The sequence below is a fragment of the Salvelinus fontinalis genome, chromosome 16 (assembly GCF_029448725.1).
Source record: "Salvelinus fontinalis isolate EN_2023a chromosome 16, ASM2944872v1, whole genome shotgun sequence".
NCBI classification, from domain to species: Eukaryota; Metazoa; Chordata; class Actinopteri; order Salmoniformes; family Salmonidae; genus Salvelinus; species Salvelinus fontinalis.
The window spans coordinates 41818638-41834923 of record NC_074680.1 but is presented as its reverse complement, the minus strand read 5'-3'; the positions used below and the strand labels follow the sequence as shown (position 1 = coordinate 41834923).

The 16286-nt window shown below is 44.8% G+C and overlaps 1 protein-coding gene across 2 annotated transcripts in view; it reads right to left on the bottom strand.

Annotated features, from left to right (window-relative positions):
* The window catches only part of LOC129813200 (forkhead box protein N3-like), a 228440-nt gene that overhangs the window by 78990 nt on the left and 133164 nt on the right, over positions 1-16286 (bottom strand). For both annotated transcript variants that reach the window (XM_055865470.1, XM_055865469.1), the window contains exon 4: positions 3385-3452. In XM_055865470.1, coding sequence (XP_055721445.1) covers positions 3385-3452 — 68 coding nt within the window. The remainder of the gene's footprint in view (positions 1-3384; positions 3453-16286) is intronic.

Below are 16286 nucleotides of genomic sequence, written 5' to 3'. Positions count from 1 at the left end.
CTCTCTCTCCTCCCTCTCCTCTCTCCTCCCTCTATCACCTCTCCTCTCTCTCCTCCCTATATCCCCTCTCCACCCTCTATCCACTCTCTTCACTCTTTTCCCTCTCCTCCCTCTATCCCCTCTCCACCCTCTACCCCCTCTCCTCTCTCTTCCCTCTCCTCTCTCTCCTCTCTATATCCCCTCTCCTATCTTTCCTCTCGCTTTCCCCTCTCCTCTCTCTCTTCCCTCTCCTCTCTCTCCTCCCTCTCCTCTCTCTACCTCATCTCCTCCGTCTATCCCCTCTCCTCCCTCTATCCCCTCTCCCTTCCCTCTCCTCTCTCTCCTCTCTCTACCGCATCTCCTCCTCTATCCCCTCTCCTCCCTCTCCTCCCTCTATACCCTCTCTTCTCTCTCTTCCCTCTCCTCTCTCTCCTCCCTCTCCTCTCTCCATATCCCCTCTCCTCCCTCTTCTCCCTCTCCTCTCTCTCCTCCCTCTATCCCCTGTTCCCTGTTTGAAAGTGATGGGTATAGCGCTAGACACTATCTCTCTGAGCCATTCCTAAGCTAGGCACGGCGCCACACCACAGCACTTTGAACTGAAGAGGCGTAACTCGACAAGAGCAGGAAGAGGAGAGAGGAGGGGAGAGGGGGAGAGAGGAGGAGAGAGGAGGGGAGAGGAGGAGAGAGGAGGAGAGAGGAGGAGAGGGCAGGGGAGAGGAGGAGAGAGTGAGTGAGTGATAGGGAGGGAGGAGAAGAAAGAGAGGGTGTATTTGTAGAGCTTTTGGCAGGGTGTCAAGGGGGGGGAGTTCCTAAATCACTAAATGTATGGTGACCTGCAGGAGACTGGGACAGGGCTGAGAGAGGCTGAATAACATCACACAGCAAATGGAGGGGTGTGTGTGTCATCGTAATAGTGGTTCAATAATACAGGGCTAGTTTGTCAGTCCCTCCAGGAACACACTCAAGACCTGCTCAACGGGCTAGGCAACACACACATACACACATCAGTGAGCATGCTGGTGTCTTTTCAATTTCGGGTTTTATTTCAAGTTCAAGACGTGTGTGTGTGTGTGTGTGTGTGTGTGTGTGTGTGTGTGTGTGTGTGTGTGTGTGTGTGTGTGTGTGTGTGTGTGTGTGTGTGTGTGTGTGTGTGTGTGTGTGTGTGTGTGCGCACGCGCCTGTGTGTGTGTGAGGGCCTGCAGTTCAGATCATGTTTAGTTTTGCTGCTTTCGACAGATGTTCCTCCCACACACAGTACCTGCCGATACAGGTGCACTATCCTGCCCTCCTTCCCTCCCTCTCCAGGTAATACCAGGCTCCACAGCAGCAGAGTTCACACTAAACACTCCTCCCTCTAAGTGCCAGTCTTAGTATCAGTGGTATGGAGAGGCTGTCTGTCAGCTGTCTAAGGACTGCATGAACATCCAGTAACTTGCAGGTGCAGGAGACCGAGAGAGAGAGGGAGAGAGAGAATGAGAGAGAGGGAGAGGGGAGGATTAGAGGAAGTATGAGAGGTGGAACAATTGAGAGAGAGGATTAAAGTTGATAAAGGATTATAATTAACACATCTCACCAAGGATAATGATATAATCCAGAAGATTATTAATTTTATCTCAAACACTCATCGCCCTCTCCCCCATGACATAAAAGCTTGGGGAAGATGTCTACTGATGTTTCGCAACCATGGCAACAATACTCCAGGTGGCCAGCACTAACCATTACCATGGCAACTTCCAGAAGGTGAAGCTCCATGTCTTCTTCACTGACTGAGGGATTTAATCCAATTAACTGACTGGGGGATGGAGTCTAGTTAACTGACTGGGGGATTGAGTCCAGTTAACTGAATGAGGGATTGAATCCAGTTAACTGACTGAGGACTTGAATCCAGTTAACTGACTGAGGACTTGAATCCAGTTAACTGACTGAGGGATTGAATCCAGTTAACTGACTGAGGGATTGAATCCAGTTAACTGACTGGGGGATTGAATCCAGTTAACTGACTGAGGACTTGAATCCAGTTAACTGACTGAGGGATTGAATCCAGTTAACTGACTGAGGGATTGAATCCAGTTAACTGACTGAGGGATTGAATCCAGTTAACTGACTGGGGGATTGAATCTAGTTAACTGACTGAGGGCTTGAATCCAGTTAACTGACTGGGGGATTGAATCCAGTTAACTGACTGAGGGATTGAATCTAGAAAATACAAATTAATTCTACATAATAGTGAAGACATCAAAACTATGAAATAACCCAAAAAGTGTTAAACAAATCAAAATGTATTTTATATTCTACTATTAATAAAAATAAAGAAAAACCCTTGAATGAGTAGGTGTGTCCACACCTTTGACTGCTGCTGTATATGAATCCTATTTTCCTTCTTTCAAAACTCCTCTCTCCCTTGTGTTTTCCACTTCTCCCTCCTGTCATTCCCTCTCTGTCACGTGTGCTCCCTCTCCGGCCTCTAGGTCACCAGGCTGCTCGTTATGGCGCACACCTGTCACCATCGTTACGCGCATCCGCGCATAATGACACTTACCTGGACTCCATCCCCTCCTTGATTACCTTCCCTATATGTGTCACTCCCTTTGGTTCCTTGGCGTTATTGTTTCTGTTTCAGGTTCATGTCTGTTCGTTGTTCTTGTTTCTTGTTTTATATTATGTTGCGTTTATTAATTAAAACACTCACTCCCTGAACTTGCTTCCTGACTCTCAGCACACATAGTTACACTCTCCCTCTCCCTCCTATCCTTCCCTGTTTCTTTTTCTGTGGCTTCACAAAAGCCATATTAAGGTCTGTTCTTTGTGCATAACCATGTGCAGTAGCAGAGTAGCGGGAACTTGGAAAACTGGGCCACTGGTCAAGTGACAAAGAAACAATGCCGACTTATACACCAAACCCCTTCTCAATACCCAGAGCCAGGGGAAGAGAGGGAGGAGAGAGGAGGATCCATTCCATAGGATTACAGTAGAGCACAAAATAAAGACAAGAAAGAGAAAAGAGAGGATGCTGGGATGTTGCCAGAATCCCTCTATAACCCCTCCCCCAAAAATAATGTCTGAATGAAAGAAAGAGAGGGAGAGGATCAGAAACAAAAAGGAGCCTGTAGACGAAGAGACATTCTGTTTTATTAGAGCAGAACCAATTCTACATCTATACAGTGTGAGTTAAGGCTATTTTCATCTATCCAGGTACCTGAAGGAAGGGAGGGTTTAAGATATCTGAAGAGCATATGCAAATGAGCCAACATCTCCACTTCGGCAGCTTTGAAGTGAATGAGAAACGTGAAGGAGGGAGGTTTCTGTTCACCCCGATGCACTAAGGGGGTGAGGGGTGAGGAAGGGACACGGAAGAGGGAGGTAGTGAGAAACTACGGTATAATATTAAAGTCTGTGTGACGGTACCTTGTAGAAGGACTCCTCCGTTTTTTCTGAAGAAGGGACTCCCTGGCCATAGAGGAGGACTGGACATGCTGCAGAAAACAGACAGAAAGCACCACAGAAAGCATGAGTTTCATTTCAAACAACTTTATGTGTCCCCAGGAGTGACCAATAATGACTAGTTATAGCTGCTGCTGTCATCATATAACTCCATAATGAAGCAACCGCCAGTTAATCACTACTAATAGCTGACTCAAAATGGCAACCCTGTACAATATTCCACTGGAGAAGCATTTCTCCAGATACTGAACATAGCAAGGGAGTTTCAACAAGTTAATTACACTGCGGACTGTGGTCTTCTAACCACATGAGCAGTCATCGAAAAACACATGCGCCTGCACACACACACACACACATGAACACGCACAGACACCACTTTGCTCTGAGAGAGTGTGTGGGTGTGTGATAAGAGTTATCAGAGTCTCCTAATACCTTTATCTGTACAGCGGGAGGGGATAAGGACTCTCTCTCTCTGTCCTACTCCCTCAAACACTTTCCCTATAGTATCTCTCTCTCTCTCTCTCTCTCTCTCTCTGTCCTACTCCCTCAAACACTTTCCCTATAGTATCTCTCTGTCCTACTCCCTCAAACACTTTCCCTATAGTATCTCTCTCTCTCTCTCTCTCTGTCCTACTCCCTCAAACACTTTCCCTATGGTATCTCTCTCTCTCTCTCTCTCTCTCTCTCTCTCTCTCTCTCTCTCTCTCTCTGTCCTACTCCCTCAAACACTTTCCCTATAGTATCTCTCTCTCTGTCCTTCTCCATCAAACACTTTCCCTATAGTATCTCTCTCTCTCTCTCTCTGTCCTACGCCCTCAAACACTTCCCCTATAGTATCTCTCTCTCTGTCCTACTCCCTCAAACACCATCTGTGACAGAATCTGTGTAGAAGATCTAGGTGCTGCTGTAGGCCCTCCTTGCTTGGTGACAGAAGCACCAGATCATCAGCAAACAGTAGACATTTGACTTCGGATTCTAGTAGGGTGAGACCGGGTGCTGCAGACTGTTCTAGTGCCCGCGCCAATTCGTTGATATATATGTTGAAGAGGGTGGGGCTTAAGCTGTCCTACTCCCTCAAACACTTTCCCTATAGTATCTCTCTCTCTCTCTCTGTCCTACTCCCTCAAACACTTTCCCTATAGTATCTATCTCTCTGTCCTACTCCCTCAAACACTTTCCCTATAGTATCTCTCTCTCTCTCTCTGTCCTACTCCCTCAAACACTTTCCCTATAGTATCTATCTCTCTGTCCTACTCCCTCAAACACTTTCCCTATAGCATCTCTCTCTCTGTCCTACTCCCTCAAACACTTTCCCTGTAGTATCTCTCTCTCTCTCTGTCCTACTCCCTCAAACACTTTCCCTATAGTATCTCTCTGTCTCTGTTCTACTCCCTCAAACACTTTCCCTATAGTATCTCTCTCTCTGTCCTACTCCCTCAAACACTTTCCCTATAGCATCTCTCTCTCTTTCCTACTCCTTCAAACACTTTCCCTATAGTATCTCTCTCTCTCTCTCTGTCCTACTCCCTCAAACACTTTCCCTATAGTATCTATATCTCTCTCTCTGTCCTACTCCCTCAAACACTTTCCCTATAGTATCTCTCTCTCTCTCTCTCTCTCTCTCTCTCTCTCTCTCTCTGTCCTACTCCCTCAAACACTTTCCCTATAGTATATCTCTCTCTCTCTCTCTCTGTCCTACTCCCTCAAACACTTTCCCTATAGTATCTATCTCTCTGTCCTACTCCCTCAAACACTTTCCCTATAGTATCTCTCTCTCTGTCCTACTCCCTCAAACACTTTCCCTACAGTATCTCTCTCTCTCTCTGTCCTACTCCCTCAAACACTTTCCCTAGAGTATCTCTCTCTCTGTCCTACTCCCTCAAACACTTTCCCTATAGCATCTCTCTCTCTGTCCTACTCCCTCAAACACTTTCCCTATAGTATCTCTCTTTCTCTCTGTCCTACTCCCTCAAACACTTTCACTATAGTATCTCTCTGTCTCTGTCCTACTCCCTCAAACACTTTCCCTATAGTATCTCTCTCTCTGTCCTACTCCCTCAAACACTTTCCCTATATTATCTCTCTCTCTTTCCTACTACATCAAACACTTTCCCTATAGTATCTCTCTCTCTCTCTCTCTCTCTGTCCTACTCCCTCAAACACTTTCCCTATAGTATCTCTCTCTCTCTCTCTGTCCTACTCCCTCAAACACTTTCCCTATAGTATCTCTCTCTCTCTCTGTCCTACTCCCTCAAACACTTTCCCTATAGTATCTCTCTCTCTCTCTCTCTCTCTCTGTCCTACTCCCTCAAACACTTTCCCTATAGTATCTCTCTCTCTGTCCTACTCCCTCAAACACTTTCCCTATAGTATCTCTCTCTCTGTCCTACTCCCTCAAACACTTTCCCTATAGTATCTCTCTCTCTCTCTCTCTGTCCTACTCCCTCAAAGACTTTCCCTATAGTATCTCTCTCTCTCTCTCTGTCCTACGCCCTCAAACACTTCCCCTATAGTATCTCTCTCTCTGTCCTACTCCCTCAAACACCATCTGTGACAGAATCTGTGTAGAAGATCTAGGTGCTGCTGTAGGCCCTCCTTGCTTGGTGACAGAAGCACCAGATCATCAGCAAACAGTAGACATTTGACTTCGGATTCTAGTAGGGTGAGACCGGGTGCTGCAGACTGTTCTAGTGCCCGCGCCAATTCGTTGATATATATGTTGAAGAGGGTGGGGCTTAAGCTGTCCTACTCCCTCAAACACTTTCCCTATAGTATCTCTCTCTCTCTCTCTGTCCTACTCCCTCAAACACTTTCCCTATAGTATCTATCTCTCTGTCCTACTCCCTCAAACACTTTCCCTATAGTATCTCTCTCTCTCTCTCTGTCCTACTCCCTCAAACACTTTCCCTATAGTATCTATCTCTCTGTCCTACTCCCTCAAACACTTTCCCTATAGCATCTCTCTCTCTGTCCTACTCCCTCAAACACTTTCCCTATAGCATCTCTCTCTCTGTCCTACTCCCTCAAACACTTTCCCTATAGTATCTCTCTGTCTCTGTTCTACTCCCTCAAACACTTTCCCTATAGTATCTCTCTCTCTGTCCTACTCCCTCAAACACTTTCCCTATAGCATCTCTCTCTCTTTCCTACTCCTTCAAACACTTTCCCTATAGTATCTCTCTCTCTCTCTCTGTCCTACTCCCTCAAACACTTTCCCTATAGTATCTATATCTCTCTCTCTGTCCTACTCCCTCAAACACTTTCCCTATAGTATCTCTCTCTCTCTCTCTCTCTCTCTGTCCTACTCCCTCAAACACTTTCCCTATAGTATATCTCTCTCTCTCTCTCTCTGTCCTACTCCCTCAAACACTTTCCCTATAGTATCTATCTCTCTGTCCTACTCCCTCAAACACTTTCCCTATAGTATCTCTCTCTCTGTCCTACTCCCTCAAACACTTTCCCTACAGTATCTCTCTCTCTCTCTGTCCTACTCCCTCAAACACTTTCCCTATAGTATCTCTCTCTCTGTCCTACTCCCTCAAACACTTTCCCTATAGCATCTCTCTCTCTGTCCTACTCCCTCAAACACTTTCCCTATAGTATCTCTCTTTCTCTCTGTCCTACTCCCTCAAACACTTTCACTATAGTATCTCTCTGTCTCTGTCCTACTCCCTCAAACACTTTCCCTATAGTATCTCTCTCTCTGTCCTACTCCCTCAAACACTTTCCCTATATTATCTCTCTCTCTTTCCTACTACATCAAACACTTTCCCTATAGTATCTCTCTCTCTCTCTCTCTCTCTGTCCTACTCCCTCAAACACTTTCCCTATAGTATCTCTCTCTCTCTCTCTGTCCTACTCCCTCAAACACTTTCCCTATAGTATCTCTCTCTCTCTCTGTCCTACTCCCTCAAACACTTTCCCTATAGTATCTCTCTCTCTCTCTCTCTCTCTCTCTCTCTCTCTGTCCTACTCCCTCAAACACTTTCCCTATAGTATCTCTCTCTCTGTCCTACTCCCTCAAACACTTTCCCTATAGTATCTCTCTCTCTGTCCTACTCCCTCAAACACTTTCCCTATAGTATCTCTCTCTCTCTCTCTGTCCTACTCCCTCAAACACTTTCCCTATAGTATCTCTCTCTCTGTCCTACTCCCTGAAACACTTTCCCTATAGCATCTCTCTCTGTCCTACTCCCTCAAACACTTTCCCTATAGTATCTCTCTCTCTGTCCTACTCCCTCAAAGACTTTCCCTATAGTATCTCTCTCTCTCTCTCTGTCCTACTCCCTCAAACACTTTCCCTATAGTATCTCTCTCTCTGTCCTACTCCCTCAAACACTTTCCCTATAGCATCTCTCTCTCTGTCCTACTCCCTCAAACACTTTCCCTATAGTATCTCTCTCTCTGTCCTACTCCCTCAAAGACTTTGCCTATAGTATCTCTCTCTCGCTTTGTAACCTCTCTCTCCATCTCATTTGACTGTTGCTCTGTCCCCTCTCAAATCAATTCAATTCAATTCAAAGGGCTTAATTGGTAAGGGAAACATATGTTTATATTGCCAAAGCAAGTGAACTGGACCACAAACAAAGGGAAATAAACAATCAGAACAGTAAACATTACACTCACAAAAGTTAAAAAAATATATAGACATCAGAAATTAACAGTAAACATTACACTCACAAAAGTTAAAAAAATATATAGACATCAGAAATTAACAGTAAACATTACACTCTCAAATAATTTTTTAAATAATATAGACATTTCAAATGTTATATTATTGGCTATGTACGGTGTTTTAACAATGTGCAAATAGTTAAAGTACAAAAGGGAAAATAAATATTATGGGTTGTATTTACGATGGTGTTTGTTCTTCACTGGTTGCCCTTTTCTTGTGGCAACAGGTCACACATCTTGCTGCTGTGATGGCACACTGTGGTATTTCACCTAACAGACAGAGTTGAAGTCGGAAGTTTACATACACCTTAGCCAAAAACATTTAAACTCAGTTTTTCACAATTCCTGACATTTAATCCAAGTAAAAATTCCCTGTCTTAGGCCAGTTAGGATCACCACTTTATTTTAAGAATGTGAAATGTCAGAATAATAGTAGAGAGAATTATTTATTTCAGCTTTTATTTCTTTCATCACATTCCCAGTGGGTCAGAAGTTTAAATACACTCAATTAGTATTTGGTAGCATTGCCTTTAAATTGTTTAACTTGGGTCAAATGTTTCGGGTAGCCTTTCACATGCTTCCCAGAATAAGTTGGGTGAATTTTGGCCCATTCCTCTTGACATTGAGGTCAGGGCTTTGTGATGGCCACTCCAATACCTTGACTTTGTTGTCCTTAAGCCATTTTGCCACAACTTTGGAAGTATGCTTGGGGTTATTGGGGCGGCAGGTAGCCTAGTGGTTAGAGTGTTGGACTTGTAACCAATGGTCATTATGGCCAACCACACTATTTTTGTTTCATCAGACCAGAGGACATTTCTCCAAAAAGTACGACCTTTGTCCCCATATGCAGTTGCAAACCGTAGTCTGGCTTTTTTATGGCGGTTTTGGAGCAGTGGCTTCTTCCTTGCTGAGCGACCTTTCAGGTTATGTCGATATAGGACTCGTTTTACTGTGGATACAGATACTTTTGTACCCGTTTCCCCCAGCATCTTCACAACGTCCTTTGCTGTTGTTCTGGGAATGATTTGCACTTTTCGCACCAAAGTACGTTCATCTATGGGAGACAGAACACGTCTCCTTCCTGAGCGGTATGACGGCTGCGTGGTCCCATGGTGTTTATACTTGCGTACTATTGTTTGTACAGATGAACGTGGTACCTTCAGGCGTTTGGAAATTGCTCCCAAGGATGAACCGACTTGTGGAGGTCTAAAATTTGTTCTCTGAGGTCTTGGTTGATTTCTTTTGATTTTTTCCATGATGTCAAACAAAGAGGCACTGAGTTTGAAGGTAGACCTTGAAATACATCCACAGGTACACCTCCAATTGATTCAAATTATGTCAATTAGCCTCTTAGAAGCTTCTAAAGCCATGACATAATTTTCTGGAATTTTCCAAGCTGTTTAAAGGCACAGTCAACTTAGTGTATGTAAACTTCTGACCCACTGGAATTGTGATACAGTGAATTATAAATTAAATAATCTGTCTGTAAACAATTGTTGTAAAAATTACTTGTGTCATGCACAAAGTAGATGTCCTAACCGACTTGCCAAAACTATAGTTTGTTAACAGGAAATTTGTGGAGTGGTTGAAAAACGAGTTTTAATGACTCCAACCTAAGTGTATGTAAACTTCCAACTTCAACTGTATGGGAGTTTATCAAGATTGGATTTGTTTTCAAATTCTTTGTGGATCTGTGTAATCTGAGGGAAATATGTGTCTCAAATATGGACATACATTTCTCAGGAAGTTAGGGAGTACAGCTCAGTTTCCACCTCATTTTATGGACACCGGGTACAAAGGTATTTGATTTGGAAGGTTTAAGAATCACTTCCCTTATAGGTGGTAGTAGAATTTAAATGCTCTTTTCTGGATTTTGATAATTGGCGGGTATCGTCCTAATTCTGCTCTACATGCATTATTTGGTGATTTACGTTGCACATTGAGGATGTTTTTGCATAATTCCGCATGCAGATTCTCAATATTGTGTTTGTTCCCCTTTTGGTTGGTGAGTGAACACCAGAACACACAACCATAAAGGGCAATGTGTTATGTAACTGATTCAAGCATTTTTAGTCAGATCTAATTGGGATGTCAAATTTCATGTTCCCCTTTGTTTAAACAGGTAGGCTAGTTGAGAACAAGTTCTCATTTACAACTGCGACCTGGTCAAGATAAAGCAACGCAGTTCGACACATACAACAACACAGAGTAACACATGAAATAAACAAACATACAATCAATAATACAGTAGAAAAATCTATATACAGCATGTGCAAATGAGGTAGGATAAGAGAGGTAAGGCAATAAATAGGCCATGGTGGCAAATTAATGACAATATAGCAATTAAACACTGGAATGGTAGAATGTGCGGAAGATGAACGTGCAAGTTGAGATACTGGGATGTAAAGGAGCAAGATAAATAAATACATAAATACAGTATGGGGATGAGGTAGATTGGATGGGCTATTTACAGATGAGCTATGTACAAGTGCAGTGATCTGTGAAGACCCTTCGTTGACAGCTTTGTGAAAGTTACCTGTGGCTCTGATGTTTAAGCCCGAGGTAAGTATAGTTTTTATTGTGTGCTCTGGGGCAATGGTGTCTAGAAGGAATTTGTATTTGTGATCCTTGCACCTTGCAATTGCACCTTTTTTGGAACACCAATAATTTTGTCTTACTGAGATTTACTGTCAGTACCCAAGCATGACAGAATCTCTGCAGAAGGTCTAGGTGCTGCTGTAAGCCTTCCTTGGTTGGGGACAGATGCACCAGATCATCAGCGGTAGACATTTGACCTCAGATTCTAGTAGGGTGAGGCTGGGTGCTGCAGTGCCCTCGCCAATTTGTCGATAGAAATGAGGAAGAAGGTGGGGCACAAGCTGCATCCCTGTCTCACCCCTGGACATTAGGACATTCTAACCACACACTTTTTGTTTGTGTATATGGATTTGTATTATGCTCTCTCTCTCTCTCTCTCTCTCTCTCTCTCTCTCTCTCTCTCTCTCTGTCTCTCTCTCTCTCTCTCTCTCTCTCTCTCTCTCTCTCTCTCTCTGTCTCCCTCTCTCTCTCTCTCTCTCTCTCTCTCTCTCTCTCTCTCTCTCTCTCTCTCTCTCTCTCTCTCTCTCTCTCTCTCTCTCTCTCTCTCTCTCTCTCTCTCTCTGTCTCTCTCTCTCTCTCTCCTCTCTCTCTCTCTCTCTCTCTCTCTCTCTCTCGCTCTCTCCCCTGTCTCTCTCTCCTCTCTCTCTCTCTCTCTCTTGCTCTCGCTCTCTCTCTCTCTCTCTCTCTCTCTCTCTCTCTCTCTCTCTCTCTCTCTCTCTGTCTCCCTCTCTCTCTCTCTCTCTCTGTCTCCCTCTCTCTCTCTCTCTCGCTCTCTCTCTCCCTCTCTCTCTCTGTCTCTCTGTCTCTCTGTCTCCCTCTCTCTCTCTCTCTCTCTGTCTCTCTCTCTGTCTCCCTCTCTCTCTCTCTCTCTCTCTCTCTCTCTCTCTCTCTCTCTCTCGCTCTCTCTCTCTCTCGCGCTCTCTCTCTCTGTCTCCCTCTCTGTCTCCCTCTCTGTCTCCCTCTCCCTCTCTCTCGCTCTCTCCATCTCTCAGAACAGACAGAGATATCCCAGATCAAATCAGATGGTAGTCTGATCTTTGACTGAGCCCTATCTGATCCCTCCATCCTCTCACACGGATAGGGAAACACACGAACACACACACACAAACACACACAAACACACACACAGGCACACACACACTCCAGACTCCCACACTCTCAAACACAAAAGCACACACGCACGCACACACACTCAGGCCCTGAAACACAGCAGATAGCAGTGACACGGCTAGTCCATCTCCTCCATGTTAATCTGCTTACTTCATATTAACTAACTAAGCTGTAGAACAAACAGCAGAGCAGGAAAGCACAAGGTCTCAGCATGGCGGTCTGCATAGACAGTATATCCCAAAAACGGTGTCTGTCTGTCTGTGTGTGTGTGTGTGTTTGTGTGTGTGTGTGTGTGTGTGTGTGTGTGTGTGTGTGTGTGTGTGTGTGTGTGTGTGTGTGTGTGTGTGTGTGTGTGTGTGTGTGTGTGTGTGTGTGTGTGTGTGTGTGTGTGTGTGTGTGTGTGTGTGTGTGTGTGTGGTTGAGTGTGTTTGTACGTCACCAGCTTAGACATGCACTTGATGAGTTGCCATTGAAACAAACACGTCTCATTTTGTCTGAGAAAGAGACACGCATCTCATTTAAACTACAGAGAGCGAAAGAGGAGAGAACTTACGTGCTTAACAGGCACCTTAATCAAGCACAGAGCGACCTGCTCCTCCCTCTCTTGGTCTGACCTGACAATTTGGGATAATTTAGTAGAGGAGGGGAGAGGGCCATCACCATATCTGCTCCTCCTACGGAGTATGGATACTTTCAATTATAGCACTGTAGGAACACTGACACACACACACACACACACACACACACACACACACACACACACACACACACAGACACAGACACAGACACACACACATACACACACACACACACACACACACACACACACACACACACACACACACACACACACACACACACACACACACACACAGACACACCCACACACACAGACACACCCACACACATACACACAAATATTTGTTGAGCGATGATTAAAGCATATTTCAGTCTCTCTCACCAGGAGCCTTATGACTAACAGCCTCATTAGCATATCAGTCGCCTGGCAACCGTAACTACTATTGTCAACTTCCTTTTTCCTGTGTTGGTATTCATGCCTGTTTGGAGACATCCAGCTTCTAAACACCACTATGTACCACAGGAAAATCAATAGCTGGGGGAACGCCAGACAACATTCTCCTCTTCAATGTGATATCATGTTTACCATTTAAAGGGATGAGAGCTCACTCAGTCATTTACACAGATATTCCAAGCTCGTTTTGACTGGTACAACTCCTTATGCTCAATCTATGAAAGAACATGAAAGAAATGCTCTATATATGAAATAAATACATGTAAAAGCAGGCAGATGTAGGGAAAACAGGCAGATGGAGGGAAAGCAGGCAGATGTAGAGAAAGCAGGCAGATGTAGAGAAAGCAGGCAGATGTAGAGAAAGCAGGCAGATGGAGGGAAAGCAGGCAGATGGAGGGAAAGCAGGCAGATGGAGGGAAAGCAGGCAGATGGAGGGAAAGCAGGCAGATGGAGGGAAAGCAGGCAGATGGAGGGAAAGCAGGCAGATGGAGGGAAAGCAGGCAGATGTAGAGAAAGCAGCACTTTCTCATGAAGACGACATCTTTAGGGCTTTGATTCCTTCTCTCTCTGGAGGACAGACATTAACGTATGACCACATTATACAGTAACGTAGTGTAGTATAAGACTACATTATACAGTAATATAGTGTAGTAACGGTCTATATTATACAGTAAGAGTGTGGTATAAGACTACATTATACAGTAACATAGTGTATTATATGACTACATTATACAGTAACATAGTGTGGTATAAGACTACATTATACAGTAACACAGTGTGGTATAAGACTACATTATACAGTAACATAGTGTGGTATAAGACTACATTATACTGTGTGTGTGTGTGTGTGTGTGTGTGTGTGTGTGTGTGTGTGTGTGTGTGTGTGTGTGTGTGTGTGTGTGTGTGTGTGTGTGTGTGTGTGTGTGTGTGTGTGTGTGTGTGTGTGTGTGTGTGTGTGTGCGTGCGCGCCAACTAAACATTGAGCCTACGAACTCTTATCAACTTAACATCTGTAAATGTCTTTGAGACTTGAATAACTGCTATAAGTTAGATTCATTGGAAATGTTCTATTGAGCCTAGTGTACAATACAGCAGGTGGAGTGATACAGTAGGTGGAGGGATACAGCAGGTGGAGTGATACAGTAGGTGGAGTGATACAGCAGGTGGAGTGATACAGCAGGTGGAGTGATACAGCAGGTGGAGTGATACAGTAGGTGGAGGGATACAGCAGGTGGAGTGATACAGTAGGTGGAGGGATACAGCAGGTGGAGTGATACAGTAGGTGGAGTGATACAGTAGGTGGAGGGATACAGCAGGTGGAGTGATACAGCAGGTGGAGTGTTACAGCAGGTGGAGTGATACAGTAGGTGGAGGGATACAGCAGGTGGAGTGATACAGTAGGTGGAGGGATACAGCAGGTGGAGTGATACAGTAGGTGGAGTGATACAGTAGGTGGAGGGGTACAGCAGGTGGAGTGATACAGTAGGTGGAGGGATACAGCAGGTGGAGTGATACAGTAGGTGGAGTGATACAGTAGGTGGAGGGGTACAGCAGGTGGAGTGATACAGTAGGTGGAGGGATACAGCAGGTGGAGTGATACAGCAGGTGGATTGATACAGCAGGTGGAGTGATACAGTAGGTGGAGTGATACAGTAGGTGGAGTGATACAGTAGGTGGAGTGATACAGCAGGTGGAGTGATACAGTAGGTGGAGGGATACAGCAGGTGGAGTGATACAGCAGGTGGAGTGTTACAGCAGGTGGAGTGATACAGTAGGTGGAGGGATACAGCAGGTGGAGTGATACAGTAGGTGGAGGGATACAGCAGGTGGAGTGATACAGTAGGTGGAGGGATACAGCAGGTGGAGTGATACAGTAGGTGGAGTGATACAGTAGGTGGAGGGGTACAGCAGGTGGAGTGATACAGTAGGTGGAGGGATACAGCAGGTGGAGTGATACAGTAGGTGGAGTGATACAGTAGGTGGAGGGGTACAGCAGGTGGAGGGGTACAGCAGGTGGAGGGATACAGCAGGTGGAGTGATACAGCAGGTGGATTGATACAGCAGGTGGAGTGATACAGTAGGTGGAGTGATACAGTAGGTGGAGTGATACAGCAGGTGGAGTGATACAGTAGAAGGAGGGGTACAGCAGGTGGAGTGATACAGCAGGTGGAGTGATACAGCAGGTGGAGGGGTACAGTAGGTGGAGTGATACAGCAGGTGGAGTGATACAGCAGGTGGAGTGATACAGTAGGTGGAGTGATACAGTAGGTGGAGTGATACAGTAGGTGGAGTGATACAGTAGGTGGAGGGATATAGTAGGTGGAGTGATACAGCAGGTGGAGTGATACAGTAGGTGGAGTGATACAGTAGGTGGAGGGATATAGTAGGTGGAGTGATACAGTAGGTGGAGTGATACAGCAGGTGGAGGGATATAGTAGGTGGAGTGATACAGTAGGTGGAGTGATACAGCAGGTGGAGGGATATAGTAGGTGGAGTGATAGAGCAGGTGGATGTTAGGTGGAGTTGATCAAACTAGAAGAAAAAAGAAACGCACACCTATTTAGGCGAGGTGCTGGCTAGCGGAGTAGAAAACTTAAAAATAAAGGAGAGCCGCACACTCTAGGAGCTCAGATGCAAAAATATTTAATTTACCAACGTTTCGACAGGCAAGCTGTCTTCATCAGGGTACAAGTTACCTAGTCGGCTTGTTGTGTGTTCTATTCGAGATAAATGTTCCTCTCGATGCACATTCAAGTTACAGGCACCTTAGGGAGGGAAACCTGTATTTAAGTTATGAACACCTTAGGGAGGGAAACCTGTATTTAAGTTATGAACACCTTAAAACCTGTTATGGCTGCAGGGGGCGTATTGAGTAGCCAGATAAAATGTGCCCATTTCAAACGGCGTCGTACTCAATTCTTGCTCGTACAATATGCATATTATTATTACAGTTGGATAGAAAACACTCTCTAGTTTCTAAAACCGTTTGAATTATTTCTCTGAGTGAAACAGAACTCCTTCTGCAGCACTTTTCCTGACCAGGAAGGGAAATGTCAGAAATCGATGCTCTGTTCAACTGCATGCCTATACATGGGTGTGATACGTAAGAGTCTACATACACTTCCTACGCCTTCCCCTGGTTGTCAAGATGCGGTGAGAGAAGAAATTTCGTGTCTATCTTGGTCTGAGGTGGAATAAAAGGTCTTTGTTTGACGTGACCGTCCATATCCTGTTTCTGGAGCGCGCGAAAGAGGACATGGATATGCCTTCTGTTTAGCTGTCGTTATGAACGACGAACATCTCCGTCTTAGATTTTATTTGATACATGTCACCATATCATCGTAACGTATGTTTTTTCAATATAGTTTAATCAGATTATTGAAATTTTTTCGGGAGTTTTGCCGTGTTCCGTTCTCTAACTTTGTTGACTTTGGAGTGATCCGTCCCACTT